Source organism: Dermacentor albipictus, chromosome 3 (assembly GCF_038994185.2).
Source record: "Dermacentor albipictus isolate Rhodes 1998 colony chromosome 3, USDA_Dalb.pri_finalv2, whole genome shotgun sequence".
Lineage (NCBI taxonomy): Eukaryota > Metazoa > Arthropoda > Arachnida > Ixodida > Ixodidae > Dermacentor > Dermacentor albipictus.
The window spans coordinates 17,590,679-17,607,641 of record NC_091823.1 but is presented as its reverse complement, the minus strand read 5'-3'; the positions used below and the strand labels follow the sequence as shown (position 1 = coordinate 17,607,641).

The following is a 16,963-nucleotide window of genomic DNA, read 5'->3' as shown; positions in this document are numbered from 1 at the left end:
TCTAAGCGGCTAATTAAGACATACGCAGAACATGTTTTTGAGTTGCAGGTTGGATATTGGTACAGAACGTGTGCTATGGTCTCACCACGTCTGCAAGAGGGGCATACACGCCGTTGTTGACCATTCCGGTGAGAAAGTGAATAAGCGTACGTGAATGCGATGCCCAACCGTAGGCGTGACGCTAAGTTGTTTCACGGCGGCAGAGCCCGGATGGCAGTCGAAGTGGCATGTCACGGTCCAGTGCATACAGTCTCGAGTTGGTGAAATTCGGTGAATTCCAATGTCGAAGTTTAAGGCTACGTGTAACTCAATAAAGTTGCAGCACTGCCATGGTTCTCGACAGCGATATTGGTACGCGCTTATCTTGCTGATAAGTCGAGCGCACTGTTTCACATATACCCTGTCGTTGCCGGGAATTCCACAGTGGCTCGACAGCCACTGAAATATAATTGAAAGGCCGTTCTCGAAAGCTCATGAGCAATGGTATATACATGAAATTAGACACACTCACCTGAAAATAGTTTCTATATAAGGAAGGCATCCACTACAGAATGTACCGGCTGTCACGGCGTGAGTTAGATCGCCTGCAGCTTTGACAATCACGTGCGACGTATTGACATAAAGCTCCCTCTATAACTTTCAGATCCCGCTGACCGTGGCTTCTCTGAACAAAGCATTGCCCTGCGATCCGTATACTCCGCTTGAACTGATTCATGCCGGCACACAAGGTTACTGCTGTTTTCCACGATATAAAGAGAGAGTCGGCAGCTCTGCAGCGTGTATTGAGGATCACATAGGGCGCAGCGTGAAGTGTCCTTGGAAGCCTGTAGTTGACCAACTATAGGTAATCCGACCGACAGCTAACCACGGTCCATTGCGCATGCATATAAAGTACATGCGGTCGTCCGGTCCTTCACGCTGGACAGCACAATGCCACGCATTATTTCTGCGCGGTCTATTTCCATGCTGAGCGCGCAAACCCGTCTACTGGAGGTAAACAACAACAATTAGCAGAGAAGGGCATCTGTCCATTCTGTAGGTCGAGGTTGCGAATGGCTAAACCGCAACAACAGCGCTGGTCAGTGTGTTCATGCCGCTTGTTGATCCCTGGCCGCATTGCACGACATTTCAAGGTTCCGTTCCCGGTGGCTGTTTGCAACGTCGTGAGTGCCGCGACTTTGCTTTCCTGCTCTTTTGGTTTTGGTTTTGTTTTAGTGCAGGAGGAATAACGCTGTTCTTAAAGGCTGCGCCAATTCAGTAACTGAACAGTGGGAAGGCCACGAGTGAGCTCGGTCACGAATACGAACGTGAAACGACACGCTGTTATTTATTTGCGTATTTTTCGCTGTATAAGAACATAGATAAATGGAATAGCCGTGCCACTCCCAACCTTAATCTCTCCACGGAAACTCATGTACAACATAACAGAACAGGCACGTCAAGAACCGCTGTTTGGAAAAGCAACGGCAAAAGCGCTGTTGACATTATATGCGTTACCGTAAAACCCTCACATAATACGAGACGATATTTGGGGAGAATGAAAATCGAAAATATGAAAAAAAATTACACGCATAATCTCCTGTGGGAGTTATCTAAATGATGCGCAAGCATTTGCTGTTGAGCACCTGCTGTTACGTCGTCGTATGCTGCTGTACTTTGGCATAATTGCGAGAAGCACAGCGAAAGACACGTGAAATGGAGAAGCGTGGTTGCAGCGCATAAATGTTAACTGAGACCGGCATGAGACGGTGAAGGGGCGAGTAGTAGCAATGTTCACTCATGTTATAGACGGTGTGTTTGGATGATGCCCCTGATTCGTAGAAGAAGAGCCTTGGGCGACGTGATGTAATTGAACAGCGTCACATTTGGTTGACCTCGTACGTAGACGTGCTGGATGATGCTGCCTCCTGCCGATGCGAACCATTATCAACCGTGATCAGCCATACTCCGGCGGCGGCTGCGTACGGCGCGGCCGCGCGAGTTCTTATCTTGAAAGCGATCGGCAGTGGGGACAGAGTGCGCAGAGTGCTGATAACTTCGTGTGCGCTGTGTTGTCACCGCTTACTTCGCGTTGAAGCGAGAGGCAGCACGAAGGTCAATTCGATCGCTGCTGCGGTGTCTATCTTGAAAACGATCGTCTCACGTGACGGACGGACGGGTTTCCTGGTTGGGTAGGCGTATAAATAATGCTTACGAATTAAAAAAGAAAGAGAGTGAGACGATCCATCTGAGTATAATGCGAGTGAGTAAAACGTATTGAGAACGTTCACCTTCCTCCCGAATTCATTTGCCTTATACAGGCAACGAGTACTGCTTTCGCGGTCCTGACGTTTTGCTCCTTATCCGTAGAGGGAACAAAATATGCAATTTCCCTATAGCGTGCACCTCACTTGGTTAGCACGTTAGCTCGTGTTCTGCCCGATTGGCACGATCGTTTGCTGTGTCAGCACGTTATAGCAGGCATACCTATGCCGTCTCTAGATGGCACCTCCTCTGGTCTAGAAGACGATGGGGATCGATAGCCATGTTGCAATAAGGAAACCAAAAGTGAGCCCGATTTATGGTTGAAAGTTTGGTTTGGATCCTCATAGACTACGGTTTGAAAATTTGTAACGCGAATAATTCGAAAAAAATGTTCGTATTATATGTGAGTTCTTTTTTTTACCTGTATGTACCGCTGGATCGCTTTCTTGCGTGTGTAGGTGCGTATGTATGTAATATGTATGCACGTACGTACGTTTATGTGTGTGTGTGTGTGTGTGTGTGTGTGTGTGTGTGTGTGTGTGTGCGTGCGTGCGTTCGTGCGTGCAAATGATTGATTGCGTGCGTGCATGTGTATATGCGTATGCACGTGCGTACTATACATGTGTACGTGCGATGCGAATGTTTCACCTTCCACATGCTGTATTCGTCTACACTGAACGTCTGTCATGCTGTGTTCATGTCATAACACGCTTCTGTCACTCTTAAGTGATGAACAAGCGCAGAATCAGATAGTGGAATAAAAATTCACTGAGCCCTTTATACTTTCTTCACTTTCTTCAGTGAGCTGAAGATAAAATTGGGTGAAGGGGAAGTTGAGAAACAAAGTTATTAACTGCACAGCGTTTGTCTATATGTACGTGTCTCTTAATAAAGGTACATACGGATTAATATCGTCCGTCTATATAACTCCGGAATGCCCACTAGCCGCAGGGATATGTTGTCAACTTTAATTCGAGGCGTCTAGTTAGCGACCGCATTTCGCTTCCGGTGGTCTAAAGGTAACGCATCGCAGCTTTGTGCTAAAGTTGCAGCACTCTTGTGAGGTTCAAGCGATGATATACTATCGCCCACAGCACCTGCAAAGTGTCCATAATAATTAAGTACCAACTTATCTGGCAATATTTTGGGTCAACACCTCGTAAATTATGGTAACTCTTTCAGTCCTCATCGTGCCATTTCTACCAAACAAGCCTCATATACGTACTCCACTTACACAAGCTTACTCTGCGGGAATGGTGAAAGTGATCTCCCATAAACGCTTTTATAGCATCGTTATAGTATTGCGAAACATTGTAGTGGAGCACTTAAGTGTCTCCACTTTCGCGGGGTTGTACACAGCCGAGAGCAGCCGAGATCTGCGCAACGATTCGGCCAATGCATTAAAACGCACCCTCCACTTTCCCCGCTACAAGTAAAAATAAACGAAATCTAAGGAAAAGAAAAAGGACTCCCGCATAATGAAGGGGTTCGTTGTTTTTTCGCAGAATTCATATTGCTGTCGTTCTGGCGCGTGGGAGGCACAGTGACGCCTCTCGAGCATGGGCAAGAACGTTGGGCTCACCCGCCGATGACTGGAGTGGGCTGTTATTATCGCTAATTTTTTTGTGGCTTTCATACTCTCGGTGGTAGGCGCAGCCAACAGCTGCGACGAACGACAGCGGGCGATCGATGTTTGGCCGCCTAACGACACCAGCGGACCTCCGAAAGCAAGTGGACGCGAACAGATGCGTACTCCTTGTTGGCTATTGTCCCGTTTGTCTGAATTGCAGTGGTTTGTAGACGTGAGATTTGCGCATGCCGAAGTTGTGCTACGTCGTCGTTGATGCCTTGGGGATCGTTATTAATAAACGCATGAATAAATGTGGATGTCTACATTTGCCTCCAATTGCACTTTCCTGTCTATGTTCTTTTGTGCAAAGTTATCTGACCTAAATTCGCTGTGTCTGTGTGTTTTCGATGGTATAGTGCAACTTGCAGTTGATCTCACAGACAACTGCGCGCAGATGCCTTCCAACAATAACTTCTCCTCGGAACTCTTGCCCGATCACTCTCTTGGTTAATTTTGAAGAGGTTAGAGCTGATGTTTTTATGTTCGCGCTGTTACTCGTGAAAGACCCCCAGGCGACAGGGCCATCAACTCCCTCCCGAAATATGATTTCGCAGTAAAGAAAGTCGCCAATGTGAATCAAAACACTTGAAATGAAGTTCTTTTTTAAGGCAAAATGTTTGATCGATGTATCGCAGCTCTGCTAAAAAAGCTAATCCTAATGCATAACTTGTGCGAAGTGTATTGTGTGGATACTTATATTGCACATTATCCGTTGAAAGAGCGTGCCTGTATCGTGATTTACTGCCGCCACTACAGTGGCATTGATTGATGCAAGCGTTGAAGCTACTACTAGCCTTGTCATTATAAGATCCACGTAGTACTTGACTGCCCAGTACGATAACGTGGCCGATGAGCAGAACATGATAAAAAATAAAAGGCAGGTATTTTGTACTCGCTCATTATTTTTATCGTATGCGCCTACACACGCGTTAACTTCATTACAACGGTGCCGGGCTCGCCACGCCTAGATTAGATCAATTTAGTCACTCTAGATGCGCTCCTACGTCTATGAGAGGCAAATTTGGAAGAGTGTTTTTCATGGGACCATCACCACCATGTGTACAATACTTAATTGTTCGTCCTTCCTCCTTGCCCAATAAGAAATGCCCTAGCACAAAACTTCCTGTATAGCCGCCGAGGCCAGACACATCGCTTTCGCCAGTATTTGTGGATACAAAACACGTTATCAGCTAGCCATAAGGTACTTGGACTGCGTACAGCCTACACCTGTAGAGATTTTCTCGGCTTATTACCGCAGCAAATATGGGGTCTTCCAGCACTGAGCCACCAATTATGCCTTGTTTGTGGCACAGAAGGCTACAACTGGCTGCTCATTTTCTATAGAATAATCTTGAGCATAGCCTCGAATGCTAGAACACGCTTAGTGGCTTCTACTCCAGCGCCACGTTGTTTTGCGAGATCAAACATGCGCTTCGCTGGCGCACACAGCAACGAAATCGCTACTGTAGTTTCTCAAGTCGACAGGCGACTGCGACCATTGATAAGACTCGGACGCACACCTTCTCATGTGAATGCAGCTAGTGCTCTTTCTCTCCTCTTCTTTCTTCTCTTTTCGTCCCAATATCGCCTTCTCTCAGTGAATGGTAGTAAATCGGAGCTCAGTATTCTTAACCTCCCTGATTTTTTATTCTTCTTTCTCTCTCTCTCTCTGAGACGCAAACGTGATTTTCGTCGCTCGTTTGTGATGTTCGCCTGTTCAGAACGTCGAGAAATTAATTTACGAAGTCAGTCGCGAGCCTAGCATTAATTATTGGCTCAGTTATTTGGTTATGCTGATTTACATAATCATCATCGTCGTAATTATAATCATAACTCAAACAGAGTTCTCCCAACTATCTCCAATTGTCCAGCTTATTTCTTTTTCCTCTTCTGGTGCTTAAGAATTGCGGTTTTCATCATCGCATATATTATAAGGAGTAAAGAAAAAAAATACTAGGAAAAGACAAGGAAGTTAGCCAGCTGGCTGCACTGTGCAGAGACACGCTGCGGTAGCTAATCAACAGATATGGCGTTCTGCTTCTGATCGCGAGGTCACTAGTTCGGCTCCTGGCCGTGGCGGTCGCGTATAGAAGAATGCGGAATGCAGATACACTTGTGTATTCAGCCACGGGTGCATGATAGAAAACCCCAGGTGTTTAAAATTAGCAGGTAGTTGGTCATTAGCACGTTTCCTAAAGCGCCAGTAGTGCTTTGAGAAGTCAAAATGAGAGAATCAATCAATCAATCAATCAATCAATCAATCAATCAATCAATCAATCAATCAATCAATCAATCAATCAATCAATCAATCAATCAATCAATCAACCACGTTAGTACGAAATCGATGGTGGGCTTAAAATCCCACAATTGAATTTAATTTTACTTAGCACGTACGAAACCTATCACCGCCTAACTTCTTGCAGACCTATAAGAGAGGACGTCGCTGGGCTTGCATAGGTCACGTGACTACCGGTTCTAAGGATCAGTGCCGAGATTTAAGCGTTGATTTATTGCTCGCTAGGTTGGCTGCTAAATTACAAGGCCTAAACAGAATAACACTTGTTATTGCGGTACACGTGGCTCTGTCGTTATTGCACCCGGACGTGCTTAATGAACGTACAGCTGAACATTTGGTCCACATTCTGCAGCCTGGAAAACCCGATAAGTTCACGGAATTCTCAAGTTTGTTGTAAGGATACAGTGTACCTGTCAAGAACGGGAGCGCTTATTTTCTGTGACTACCCGCTGCAATGACTCAGCGGATATGGTGTCCTACTACAGAGCTCCATGGGGGTTCGAGTCACGGGCTTGGTAGCAGCATTCCGATTAAAACAATGCGCAAGAAGCAAGAGAAAGACTTAAAACGAGGAATCATGCATTTCGTGCCTTTGACTTTATTGCACGCTGCAGAACTTCGAATGGTCAAAAGAAATCAGTAGCCATCCGCTACGGGGTCTTTCACAATGTTCAGGCGTGACTTTGGGCCGCAATACGACACCTGTCACCGATAGCTGCATGTTGTCATGAGAAACTCCATCCTTCTCTGCCATATGTTCACGTAACAGACAGCATCTGGCACTTCTGCGTGCAATTCGATATTGTAGGCTCCGGGTCCCCCTCCATAGCATAAACACATTAACAATACTATTGGCAAAAATAGAGTACAGAGGTAAGGAGAAGAGACAAAGAAAGTAATAAAACATGACAGCATTCACTTTGCTACCATACACATGTGGAATTGAAAATGGGAAGGAGAAACCTGGAGGGGGAGGTAAAGGACGTATCCTGTAGAGAGTTGTACGCACAAGGAAGGAAGGAAAAAGTGGAGAAGGAAGGCAGGGAGGTTAACCAGTTTAGCTTAACCGGTTTGCTACCCTACACATGGGAGCGGGATGGGGGGGGATGAAAGATGGGGAGAAGAGATAGAGAGCACAAGGATACGCACAGGCAAATGACGAACAAAATGCACGTGCATTATGGTAAACGGAAAGCAGGAAGTGGTTCGGCTGTGTTCCGGTTCGCGTTGTTGTGAACCGCACGTAGGCGCCGAAGCTTTATAGTCCAGACAGGCCACTTCGACGTATACGGAACCGGCAGGTGGTGTCTCAGCAGCTATACCGAAGAGGGCTGTCAGCTGATGCGAAGCCGGCCTAAATTCCTCGAGGCTCGTTCTCGCCGCTTTGTGCCCAAGCACACGCATGTTTGAGACTCCGTGACATCGGAGCTGTCGTGCGACAGTGCTTGGAATATCGAACATGTGCGAGAGCAACACGTAGTTCTGAAGCTCCCAGAATGCTTTGCTGCTCACAGTATCGCACACATGTGCACTCGCGATCGAAAATTTTCTACTTCCTGGTTCTACTTTCTGGTTCTAGTTTGTTTTATATATTCTGTAGATGGGCAGCTTCCCCAGAGAACACAAAACGCGTATGATGATGACGACTGCGTTTGCTTGTAACTTCTGTAAAATCTGGAGCAAGCCTCCCTGCACTTCGCTCTCGGCTTGTTCTTGTCTTCGTCACTAATGTGGCTTCATCGACAAAGTGGACAAAAATGTGCTTCGGTGAGACGTGGGAAGACGCATGAATGCAAAAGAAAAAATATATGAATGGGACTGCACTAGACAATAAGCAAAGAAGTAAGAAAAATCCGTATTTTGCCGGGGCGTTCGATTTGGATTTTAAAATTAGAATAGAATGATAAGAAAAATAATGCCATTGTGATCTTTTCTATTCAGTTGTGCGGAAGACGGCCATATCACATGTAATGCTACCCGAGGCTTCTCAAATATGATGCCTACATGAAAGTTTCGGGAGACGAAATTTGCTCTTCGCTGGGCGCGAGCAACTTCTAACATATATTGAATTAACATCACAGCAGAAACGTCCCTATAGAGTGATTGCACACGGCGATCTAGAAGAAACGACCTAATTTTCCCCCCTAAAGCTAGTGCTAAATAAACCTCGCTATATTATCCCGCTTCCCTCGGTGAAAATTAACTCCAAGTTCGTCAATACGGTATTTATTATTAATGATTTAAAAGATAAAAGTGATCCTCTCACTGTTATAGCCAAATGCGCTCTCACTTATACATTGAGTACATCTCCGTTATCCACTCCACATTCGAAGCTTACATGATATACCATTATGCGAAAAGTCATGGAAGACTAAGTAAAGATGTCCTAGTTATATACGAAGCTCTGTTATAAACGAGTAAACTTAACATTACATGTCTGACAGGTAGCTAACCTTAAGCGCTTAGTAATAGCAGAGTCCTTCCAGATAATATTATATACTCACCAGAGATTGCTTGACACACCCATGGAGCACGGAAATTTTTTCACTTGGGGAGAGTGATAGCCATAGTAGAGGTACAAAAACGTTCCCAGCGCCTAAAAAGTGCATCGACCGAAATGGCAATAGTGTAGAATAATGGAGGAATGTTGAAGCTTTAAAATTGTGTATCAATAATTGAGCATAAACATTCTTTCGTATTTGTAAAACAGTAAGGGACCTTGTATTTGGGATCACCCTCGTATAGAATAACATCCTGCAACACGATACGGAACCCCTAAGTGCGAAACTATATTAGATTTAGTTGTAGTAAAATAAAAACGCCTTGCTACGTATACCCTTTCACGTAAACCACGTGTACCAGCCTGAGCGGCAAGCTATAGCAGACAGATGCGTCCTGCAGCCGCAGGGGACATGCACAGAACGTGTACTCACTTTGCCAAACTGTTGGAGGGGCGCGTACACCCGCTGAATTTGCGACGCAGGATGGGGTCTTCGCTAAAATTCCGGAGTCTTCGCTTCTCGTGGAGCGCGGTGGCACATTTCGGGGAGCGCGGGCCTCGGAGTTTTTAACCGCGGAGCCGCCGGCCCTTCGCCGGGCTCTCTGCCAATGGGAAGGAGCCGGTTAGCCTGACGTCACGCGCCGTCCCACGTGCCTTCGCGTGTAGCGGCAATCAAAGGGATGCGGAAGAGACGGGAGTGAGTCAGGGCGGTGGAAGAAGTTCCCTCGCGAAAAGGACGCCAGCCTTTTTCTCCTTTCCCAAAACACTTTACTCACCGCTGTCTGCGCTGCGGATGCCTGTTGTGCCCGTCTTAATCCACCGTGGTCGGGAGCATCGTGGCGCCAGTTCCCGCCAATCTATTGCTGCATGTTTGTGTTTGGTTCGCTTTCCCTGGTCTCTTGCGCGATGAGCCGTCGTCTCAATACGCGCAGTGCACGAGATTGAATTGAAAGCACGTACTGTTCTGCGTATAGAACCTCTTCTTATGACCGGCGCGAATCTGAGATTAAGGCTCGCTCAAAACTGTTTGGCGCGCGCAATTAAGGGTCAGCAATGGACCGACAATGATGAGGAGCATAATGTGTGGCAGGGAGGACGTCTCGGGCTTTTCACACGGCGCAGGCCGAGTCGAGGGCCACGCGTATGCACAAGCCTACAATAGTTCCCGCTTACGGAACAGTAGGTTGTTTGTTGATGATCCTGTTCTACGTTTAATTAAGTAGTCACAGCCCTGCGAGGCAGGTTAATGAGCTGCTCGTTAAGGCCACGATACGATCGGCATCTTCCCAGTTTTCTACCTTCTTTCCGCGTAGAGTTTATGCCAGCAACGACACCTTAGAGATACAGAGCACGTCCGGACTGAAGCGTCGGTCACCTTCGTTGAAAGCTGTAATAGCTTTCAGTAAATGCGATCAAATGAACACTAAGCTATATGGGCACGGGGGCGTGGGGGGAGAGGGGTGTATTCAACTGTCATACACAGCTCTCAAGCGAAGCTGTCGTAGCAAATAACAGTGTGTAACGCGCTCTTCAAGAACTTTATTTATTTGTAGAGAAACGTCCAGAGGCTGCTTTCAGGCAGTGTGTTCTCGCCAGCTAGTCAGCGGTGCGGCAAGCGAAAACAAACATAAAAACAAAGACGAGATCTTGCTGCAACTTTGTAGACAAATTGGTATACGACGTTGAGGACACCGGTAAAGCAAGTACAGGCGTCACGAATGCATAGAAATGTACAGGGTAACGGGATCAAATTTCGTAGAGAATGGTGCAGAGGAACGGGGCATCTAACAAGTGGTTCACATCGGTTGCGCGTCGCCCGCTCCGTTGCTGGCGCACATCGCTACAGCCAGAACCGAGTGAACGCGGGATTAGGCTTCCCCACGGCCCCCTTCTTCTTCTTCCAGCACTGACTCTTCTACTGCACGGAAATCTTTTGTGAAAAAAGAATTGCCGCTGTGCCCACCTCATTACCGTTGCTGTCTGCCCCGGCCCGGTGCTCATTCCGTGGTCTCCTCTGCGCTGCGCACTGAGTTTAGAATAAGATCTGCGGGCACTTAGGAAAAGATGCTGTTAGCGCTAACACACGGCTCACTGCATGGTCTAGTCGCCACTGATACACGCGGGATTTGGCTCGCTGCCTCTGACTCGATTCTTTTTCTGGCTTGGGCGGATTTCAGTTTTACGTGGGGTAACCGCACTGCGCACATTGGGTCGCGCGCATCTACATATGCGTGTAGGTGTACACGTTGAAACGCCCGCGCAGCATCCTTTGTTCCACGTCTTGCTGGCGCCCTTGTCTGCTCGTTCCGAAAGAAGCGGCTGTGATGATCCTGCCGAAACAAAGTGCTACTTTCTCCATAATGTGTGCCACTCTGTGGCGTTCGCCACATTCAAGCAGCAGAGTCCAGTGCAAAAGCCAGCGAGAGGGCTGATGATAAAATGCATTAAGTGGGCACACTACTAATGCATATTTTACTGTACACGAGGAACCGGAACGACGGAGGTAAGCCATTTCTTTTCTCTCGAATTTGAGGTGTTGTCACCCTTCCGTAAACAGCTGCATCACCGCATACCTGCGAATAGTTCTTTTTGAACTGAAGTTCTCTTTCTGTTACAAACCTCATTTTCACAGAGTCGAGGTTTCGACCTGTTGCTACTATTTCACCCCCATTATTAAACTGCACCTAGCTTTAATGCATAGCTTTGATTTATTGGTTTCCTGGGTCTTATCCCCATTTCAGGAAGCCCGCCTCGTCCTCTCTTGTCGCAATAATTAGTTCTCATTGTCATCGTTACTTTGTAGGTCTTGTCTGTTGTCATTACGTAGCCAAGCCGCGTAAATCTGTTTTCTTTGAGCCTCTGTCCCAATTTTCACGATCTCGCCCGTTTCTTTCGAAGTTTCTTCGTTCCGGAGAGTTTCTCCGATTCTCCAAGGATTTCGCGTGGTGTTTCTCTAGACAACAACGTCAAAATATTTGTCAGCGCGTTAATAAAAGAGTAAAGAGAGAAAGAAGGGAGATGGCTTACTACTCAACATTCGTGAAACTCTACCATAACATCGAAGTTTCAGGTGTTTTTGTCTTTTAAATACCAGTTTCACCCATGGAGCTGTGTATCTTCGTCCTTATCGCTTCCAAGCCCGTTGAAAAGAAAGAAAGAAAGAAAGAAAGAAAGAAAGAAGGAAAGAAAGAAAGAAAGAAAGAAAGAAAGAAAGAAAGAAAGAAAGAAAGAAAGAAAGAAAGAAAGAAAGAAAGAAAGAAAGAAAGAAAGAAAGAAAGCTTTACATTGCTGAATATTTATGTTTTGCCGCTATATGCTAAATATTCCGACTGGGAGCTGTGATTTTTACTATTACTTTATTCGCTTTCCTGGTTCGAGTGACTGAGTGAGCGAAAACTTTACTGAGCTCTTGTAATTGCGTTTTTCTGCTGCTTGGGCGGATTCTTCAGGGGAGTCTTCCTGCTTCGAATAATTTTTCCGCTTACGTCTTTCCGCGACCTTCTGCTTTTCTTCTTGATGAAGGAAAAGAAAGAATAAATGACAACATGGCGACAAACGTTCATTCGAAGAGTGGCGCTTGCTCGGTATTTTACGGCATAATTTCGTTCCACGTTTAATTGAACTCCTCTGAAAAAGTTGCGCTTGAGTACTCTGGAGAAAGGTAGCCTGAATGTTTTCATGTTTATTCCGTCTTATTTGTATTGTAACATTAGTGAGCTACTCCAACAAAGTTTGACCCGCATTCTACATGAAGCGGGGAAAGGCGATCAAGGTAAATCCGTTGCATGCATCATTGGAAGAGTTAACTGCTGGGCTAGTTGGTGATCTTGCATACCGAAAAGATTTTTGCGCCAAAAAACACAACACACACAAGAAAGACGACTTTCTTGTGTGTGTTGTGTTTTTTGGCGCAAAAATCTTTTCGGCATGCATCATTGGTTTAGTACTGTCTAAAAAACGTCCTTCTAATTCCATGTGAATCTTGGCCAATCTCCCACAGTGGGTATGAGCCATCAGTAAAGGGAAAGCAAACAAAACAGAAAGAATATTGGAGTGCGGTGGGCAAAAGTGCATTCTCCTGCACGTTGGCCTATGCTATATCGAAGCACACGCCCAGCACGGTTTTCATGCGGCGTACATAGCTTTCGCAGATGCGTTCGCCACACGTGTGTTCGTATGAGCAAGAAGTTGCTTGCAGGGTGTTGATTATTTCGTCGACCTAACCTGACAGTCCGATGCTGCCTGCACTGTTCTTGTTCCGACTGTGCGAGCATCAGCACGTATACGCCGTATGGATGACGATCCTCGCCTCCGACGTCGATGCGCTGTTAAACGCGCATGCAAACGCTCCGAATGCTCCAGCGACCCAACCAAAACTATGCGCGTTAGGTGTACACACGGGTCCCCGAAGGCCTCGGCGAAATGCTGAACGCGAAGCGAGAGTGTCGTCCAAACCGCGGCCGTCGCCGGCTTTCGGCCAACGACACGCAGTCGTTCCGAGTGGCGCCAGAAAACGTTGCCCCGCAGATGCGAACGATAAGCGGCGCGCGCTTGCGTTGGTATCGACGCTTGCATTGCTTTCGCGGTCTGGCATGTTGCCCGTGCCCTGCAGCGTTCTGTTAGGAAACTCCGCGAGCAACATCCGAACTGGAGCAAAGCTTTTTCTTACCGACTGGTCTTCCAGCAGCAGCCTTGTCAGGAATGTTTCGCTTTCGGGACGTGCTCGCCTTTGGGGCACATTGAAATCGCGGTAAATCACGAGAACATGTCGGGACGCGTCCTAATTAGTCCAACTCCAACGCTCATCAACCGTTAGCATCGTGGTTTCGTGCTAAGTGTTTGTCTTTCTTCCGATGCCACCCGCCTGGAAGGGGCTTCAAAATGAGCCGTGATAGGATTAGTGTCGTGTCAGAGAGGCGTGTACCGAATCGTTAGAAGTTAGAGAGAATGGCATGTTTTGTAAACTTTTTGCGGAACACTATCATTTCACGCTTTTTGTTAGTGGTACAGCCACTAACATGTTTGAACAACTGTCTGTTTGGACGTCATTGAACTGCCACGTGTCTAGAGGAAACTGCAACAAGAAATGCCTTCTGTTTTTGCCACGCAGCTTAAGTAGATGAAGCAGAGTTAACGAATCACTTTTACCCATGCAAACTCTCTTCGCAGGATCTAGTCAGGTGTCGCATTATATGATTATACCGAAATACTCTTTCGCGGAGTCTGTAAGCTCCGTGCTAGTATCTGACAACGTGGCACGGCACATAGGGGTATTACGGGCGTAGTCGCGACGTTGGATCCCCACAAAAGCAAGACCTGACTAAGCTGAAAGCGTGTCGCTTCTGACGCATAATACGCCATTATACTAACTCTAATTCGTTAGAATCTCGTGCCTAAAGTTTCTCGTGAAGAAAAAATCGCATGGAAGTTTCAAAACAAAAGAGCGGGAGATTAGGCATCACTCAGAGTTGTTTTCCAACAAGTTCGCTCAACAGCGTTAAAGAAACAGAAATACAAATAAACTGCGACTGCAGTTTGAAGCACACACGCAGGCGCGCGCACACACATGCACGCGTTCGCACAAGCAGAGAGAGAGAGAGAAAGAAAGAGAGAAAGAAAGAGAGAGATGACTAAAAGCTTGCGCCGTGTGTTGTCGCCACGACTGCAGAATACAGTCCCAGCACTGCGCTTAGAACAGAGAGCAGTTACACGGGACGAGTCAGGTCCAGGCAACCGCGCACCAGCAAGCCCTGTAGAGTGGACACGAGGATAAGAGCTTCCCGAGTGTCTTGTACCGCCCCAAGGCCCGACGTGAAGTGCACTGCAATTATGCTCTGTTCCGGCCTCCTCCTATTTTTGCGCCCGTATATATACCGGTGATGCCCAAGCGAGTCCGCGTGCGTATTCCGGCCGTTCCTGTGGCTTCCTTGATGCCCCACCTGAAGCGCAAGGTCGCAGGTGGGCCGATGCAATATGCAACGGCAAGTCGGCTCTCTCGGTACCGCGAGTGACCACCGCTCTGCTATGCATCCTCCCTGTCTGCTTCAATTCTACCTGTTTTGCCTCCGCTGTCTTTCTGGAGGCCCGCACTGCGCCATCGCCGCCCTCGGCGCTGCACTTGGTTGCCCTCTTGTGGCCGATACATTATTTATTTTCGCGCTTTCTTATGTCGATTGCAGCTGCCGCAGCAAACTTCGCAGCATGCGTTGTCTCATCGATCCAGGAAAAGAAGAAGACTGGAAAGAACTTACGCAGCATTTGCTTCTAAGGTATGGTGTAAGGAGACTTCGAAAGGGGAAAAAAGAAAATGTTGGAAACACCGCGAAATTGGTTAGCATAAAAATTAGGCGGGAAAAAAGTTCGACCGTTGTGATAAACACAGTGTGGGAAGCAACTTGAGCTTTTTCCATCTGCGCATGATCAAGTATTTAACGCAGTATTCAACGTGCTTGCACATCAGACCACACACTACCAGCAATCGCAGAGTTTATAAATAGTTTATAAAGAAAGACAACGAAGTAAGTTCTTATTAGCGGTAGCATATAAGCAGGATATTTGAATGTAACATAGTGTCGCATGTATAATAACAGAATATTATTAGCAGTAGCATAAGCAGGATATTTAAATGTAACGCATGTATAACGCACGTATCATAACAGAATTGTAGGAACAGGCACCGTTTGCTCAAAATTGAATTACATTCTAGGTGAAAAAGAGTCCGCTCGAGCTGACAGCGAGCAATATTCTCATCATAACCACGCGGAGCGTTTTTGATGAGTCATTAGAAGTGATTCGCCCATGACTGACCCCTCTAAGGCTAGGCCGAACTGGTGCACCAACACCAAGTAGGTTTTGCAGCGTAACCGGTTATCTAGTTGTTTGATTCACCGGTTATTCGAATTCAGTAACATGATAACCGGAGTAATCGGTTAGGCTCCTTCTGCGGAGGAGCCTGAACGATTACTCCGGTTATTCCGGATTACTCCGATTACTCCGGTAAACGATTACACCGGCTAAAGCAAAATACGTTTGCTGGGGCCAGCAAACGTACTTTTCTTTCGCTTCGAAGCCGTCGCGGATGGCGCTTCAAAGCGGATACAAATACATACATTTGAGATAGCTTAACCTTCTCGTCATCCTAATTTCACGCATCAAAACGAGAAAGGCTGGCTGATATTTGCGGCGTCTAGGCCGAGATGGTCGAGTATGAGCTTGCCTCGCTGTGCGTGAGCAGCCAGGCGCTGCTTTGAGTTGAACTATTCTCGTATCGCAGCTCCCATTCGAGCCAGAGGTTTGACATTGGTGGTCGGGTGTCATGAAAATAAGGTTTAGACCTCAGGTTTTGCTACTTATATAGCAGTAATTTTTTATTCATTATTATTATAATTTTTTGTGTGTGAAGCCCGCTTTTGGCTCATTCCAATCACATTCTGGTAGGTAGGTTCTTGTGTCGCATCGTTTCGGGTATTTTCAATCAAAAATAAGTTGAAGCGTCCGCGGCGGTATCGATAACTATGGTCTCCAAGAACAACAGCCCAATGCTGCAACAATTTGGGCTCTTTGTTTTTTTTTCTGATCGCGCGCATACTTCACTCGTGCCGACGCCTTGAGGGAAGGGCTGGCGCGTGCGTCACGTCCCGCAGCAAGAGCACGTGCTCGAGCACCCAGTTTCCATTCGGCCAAAGACTTGCCGCTGTCTTGCGCGTGCGTGGGATTGCATATGAGGAGTTGTGCGATCGTATTTATTATAACGAATGCTCCTCCCCTCTTGACAATTCACATCAATGTTTGACGCGGCTGGAGTATTCTTGGAACCTTATAGGAAGGGAGATGAGGGCCTCCTGGCTCAACATAAAAGCGGGAGCGGGCTTGTCTTCCTCATTCTTCCTTATAGTGTCAGCCAGCGCTCTAAGACCGCACCTTTTTCGGGATCGGTGAGTGTATCCGAGTGTTTTCCTTGTAGCAGCTAACGCTAAGTAGGCGCTGTGCGACATTGTCTCACTTTTGGAGATCCGCCCGCATCATTGCTACTATGGCCTCCGAGATCGGGTCAGATCTCGGATGCTATAGAACTTTCGACTAAAGTTTCTGAAGGATAATCTGGCGCTAGCATCTGTGGGAACTGCAAGCATGGCGGTTTAGCCAGCATGGGAATTATTACTTGTACATGGATTTGCCTAAACTTCTTTCTTCTGGCTTCGAACGGCTTTGTGACTTTGCAAACCGATCATCTTCAACGAAATATTGCCTGATGTGCACCATAATTCGCGCGATTATGCATGTACGCAGTCTT

The 16,963-nt window shown here is 46.8% G+C and overlaps 1 protein-coding gene across 6 annotated transcripts in view; it reads right to left on the bottom strand.

The window, feature by feature from the left end:
• Positions 1-16,963, bottom strand: part of LOC135896947 (U-limacoditoxin(8)-Dv66-like) — a 61,058-nt gene that overhangs the window by 9,863 nt on the left and 34,232 nt on the right. The window contains exon 1 of one of the 6 annotated variants that reach the window (XM_065425494.2): positions 10,634-10,772. The exons of 3 other annotated variants lie outside the window; for them this stretch is intronic. In XM_065425494.2, the coding sequence (XP_065281566.2) occupies positions 10,634-10,671 (38 nt within the window). In that variant the 5' untranslated portion in view covers positions 10,672-10,772. Of the gene's footprint in view, positions 1-8,674; positions 8,713-9,103; positions 9,240-10,633; positions 10,773-16,963 lie in introns of those variants that run through there. 2 more of the 6 variants (XM_065425496.2, XM_070535166.1) reach the window with 2 other exon arrangements.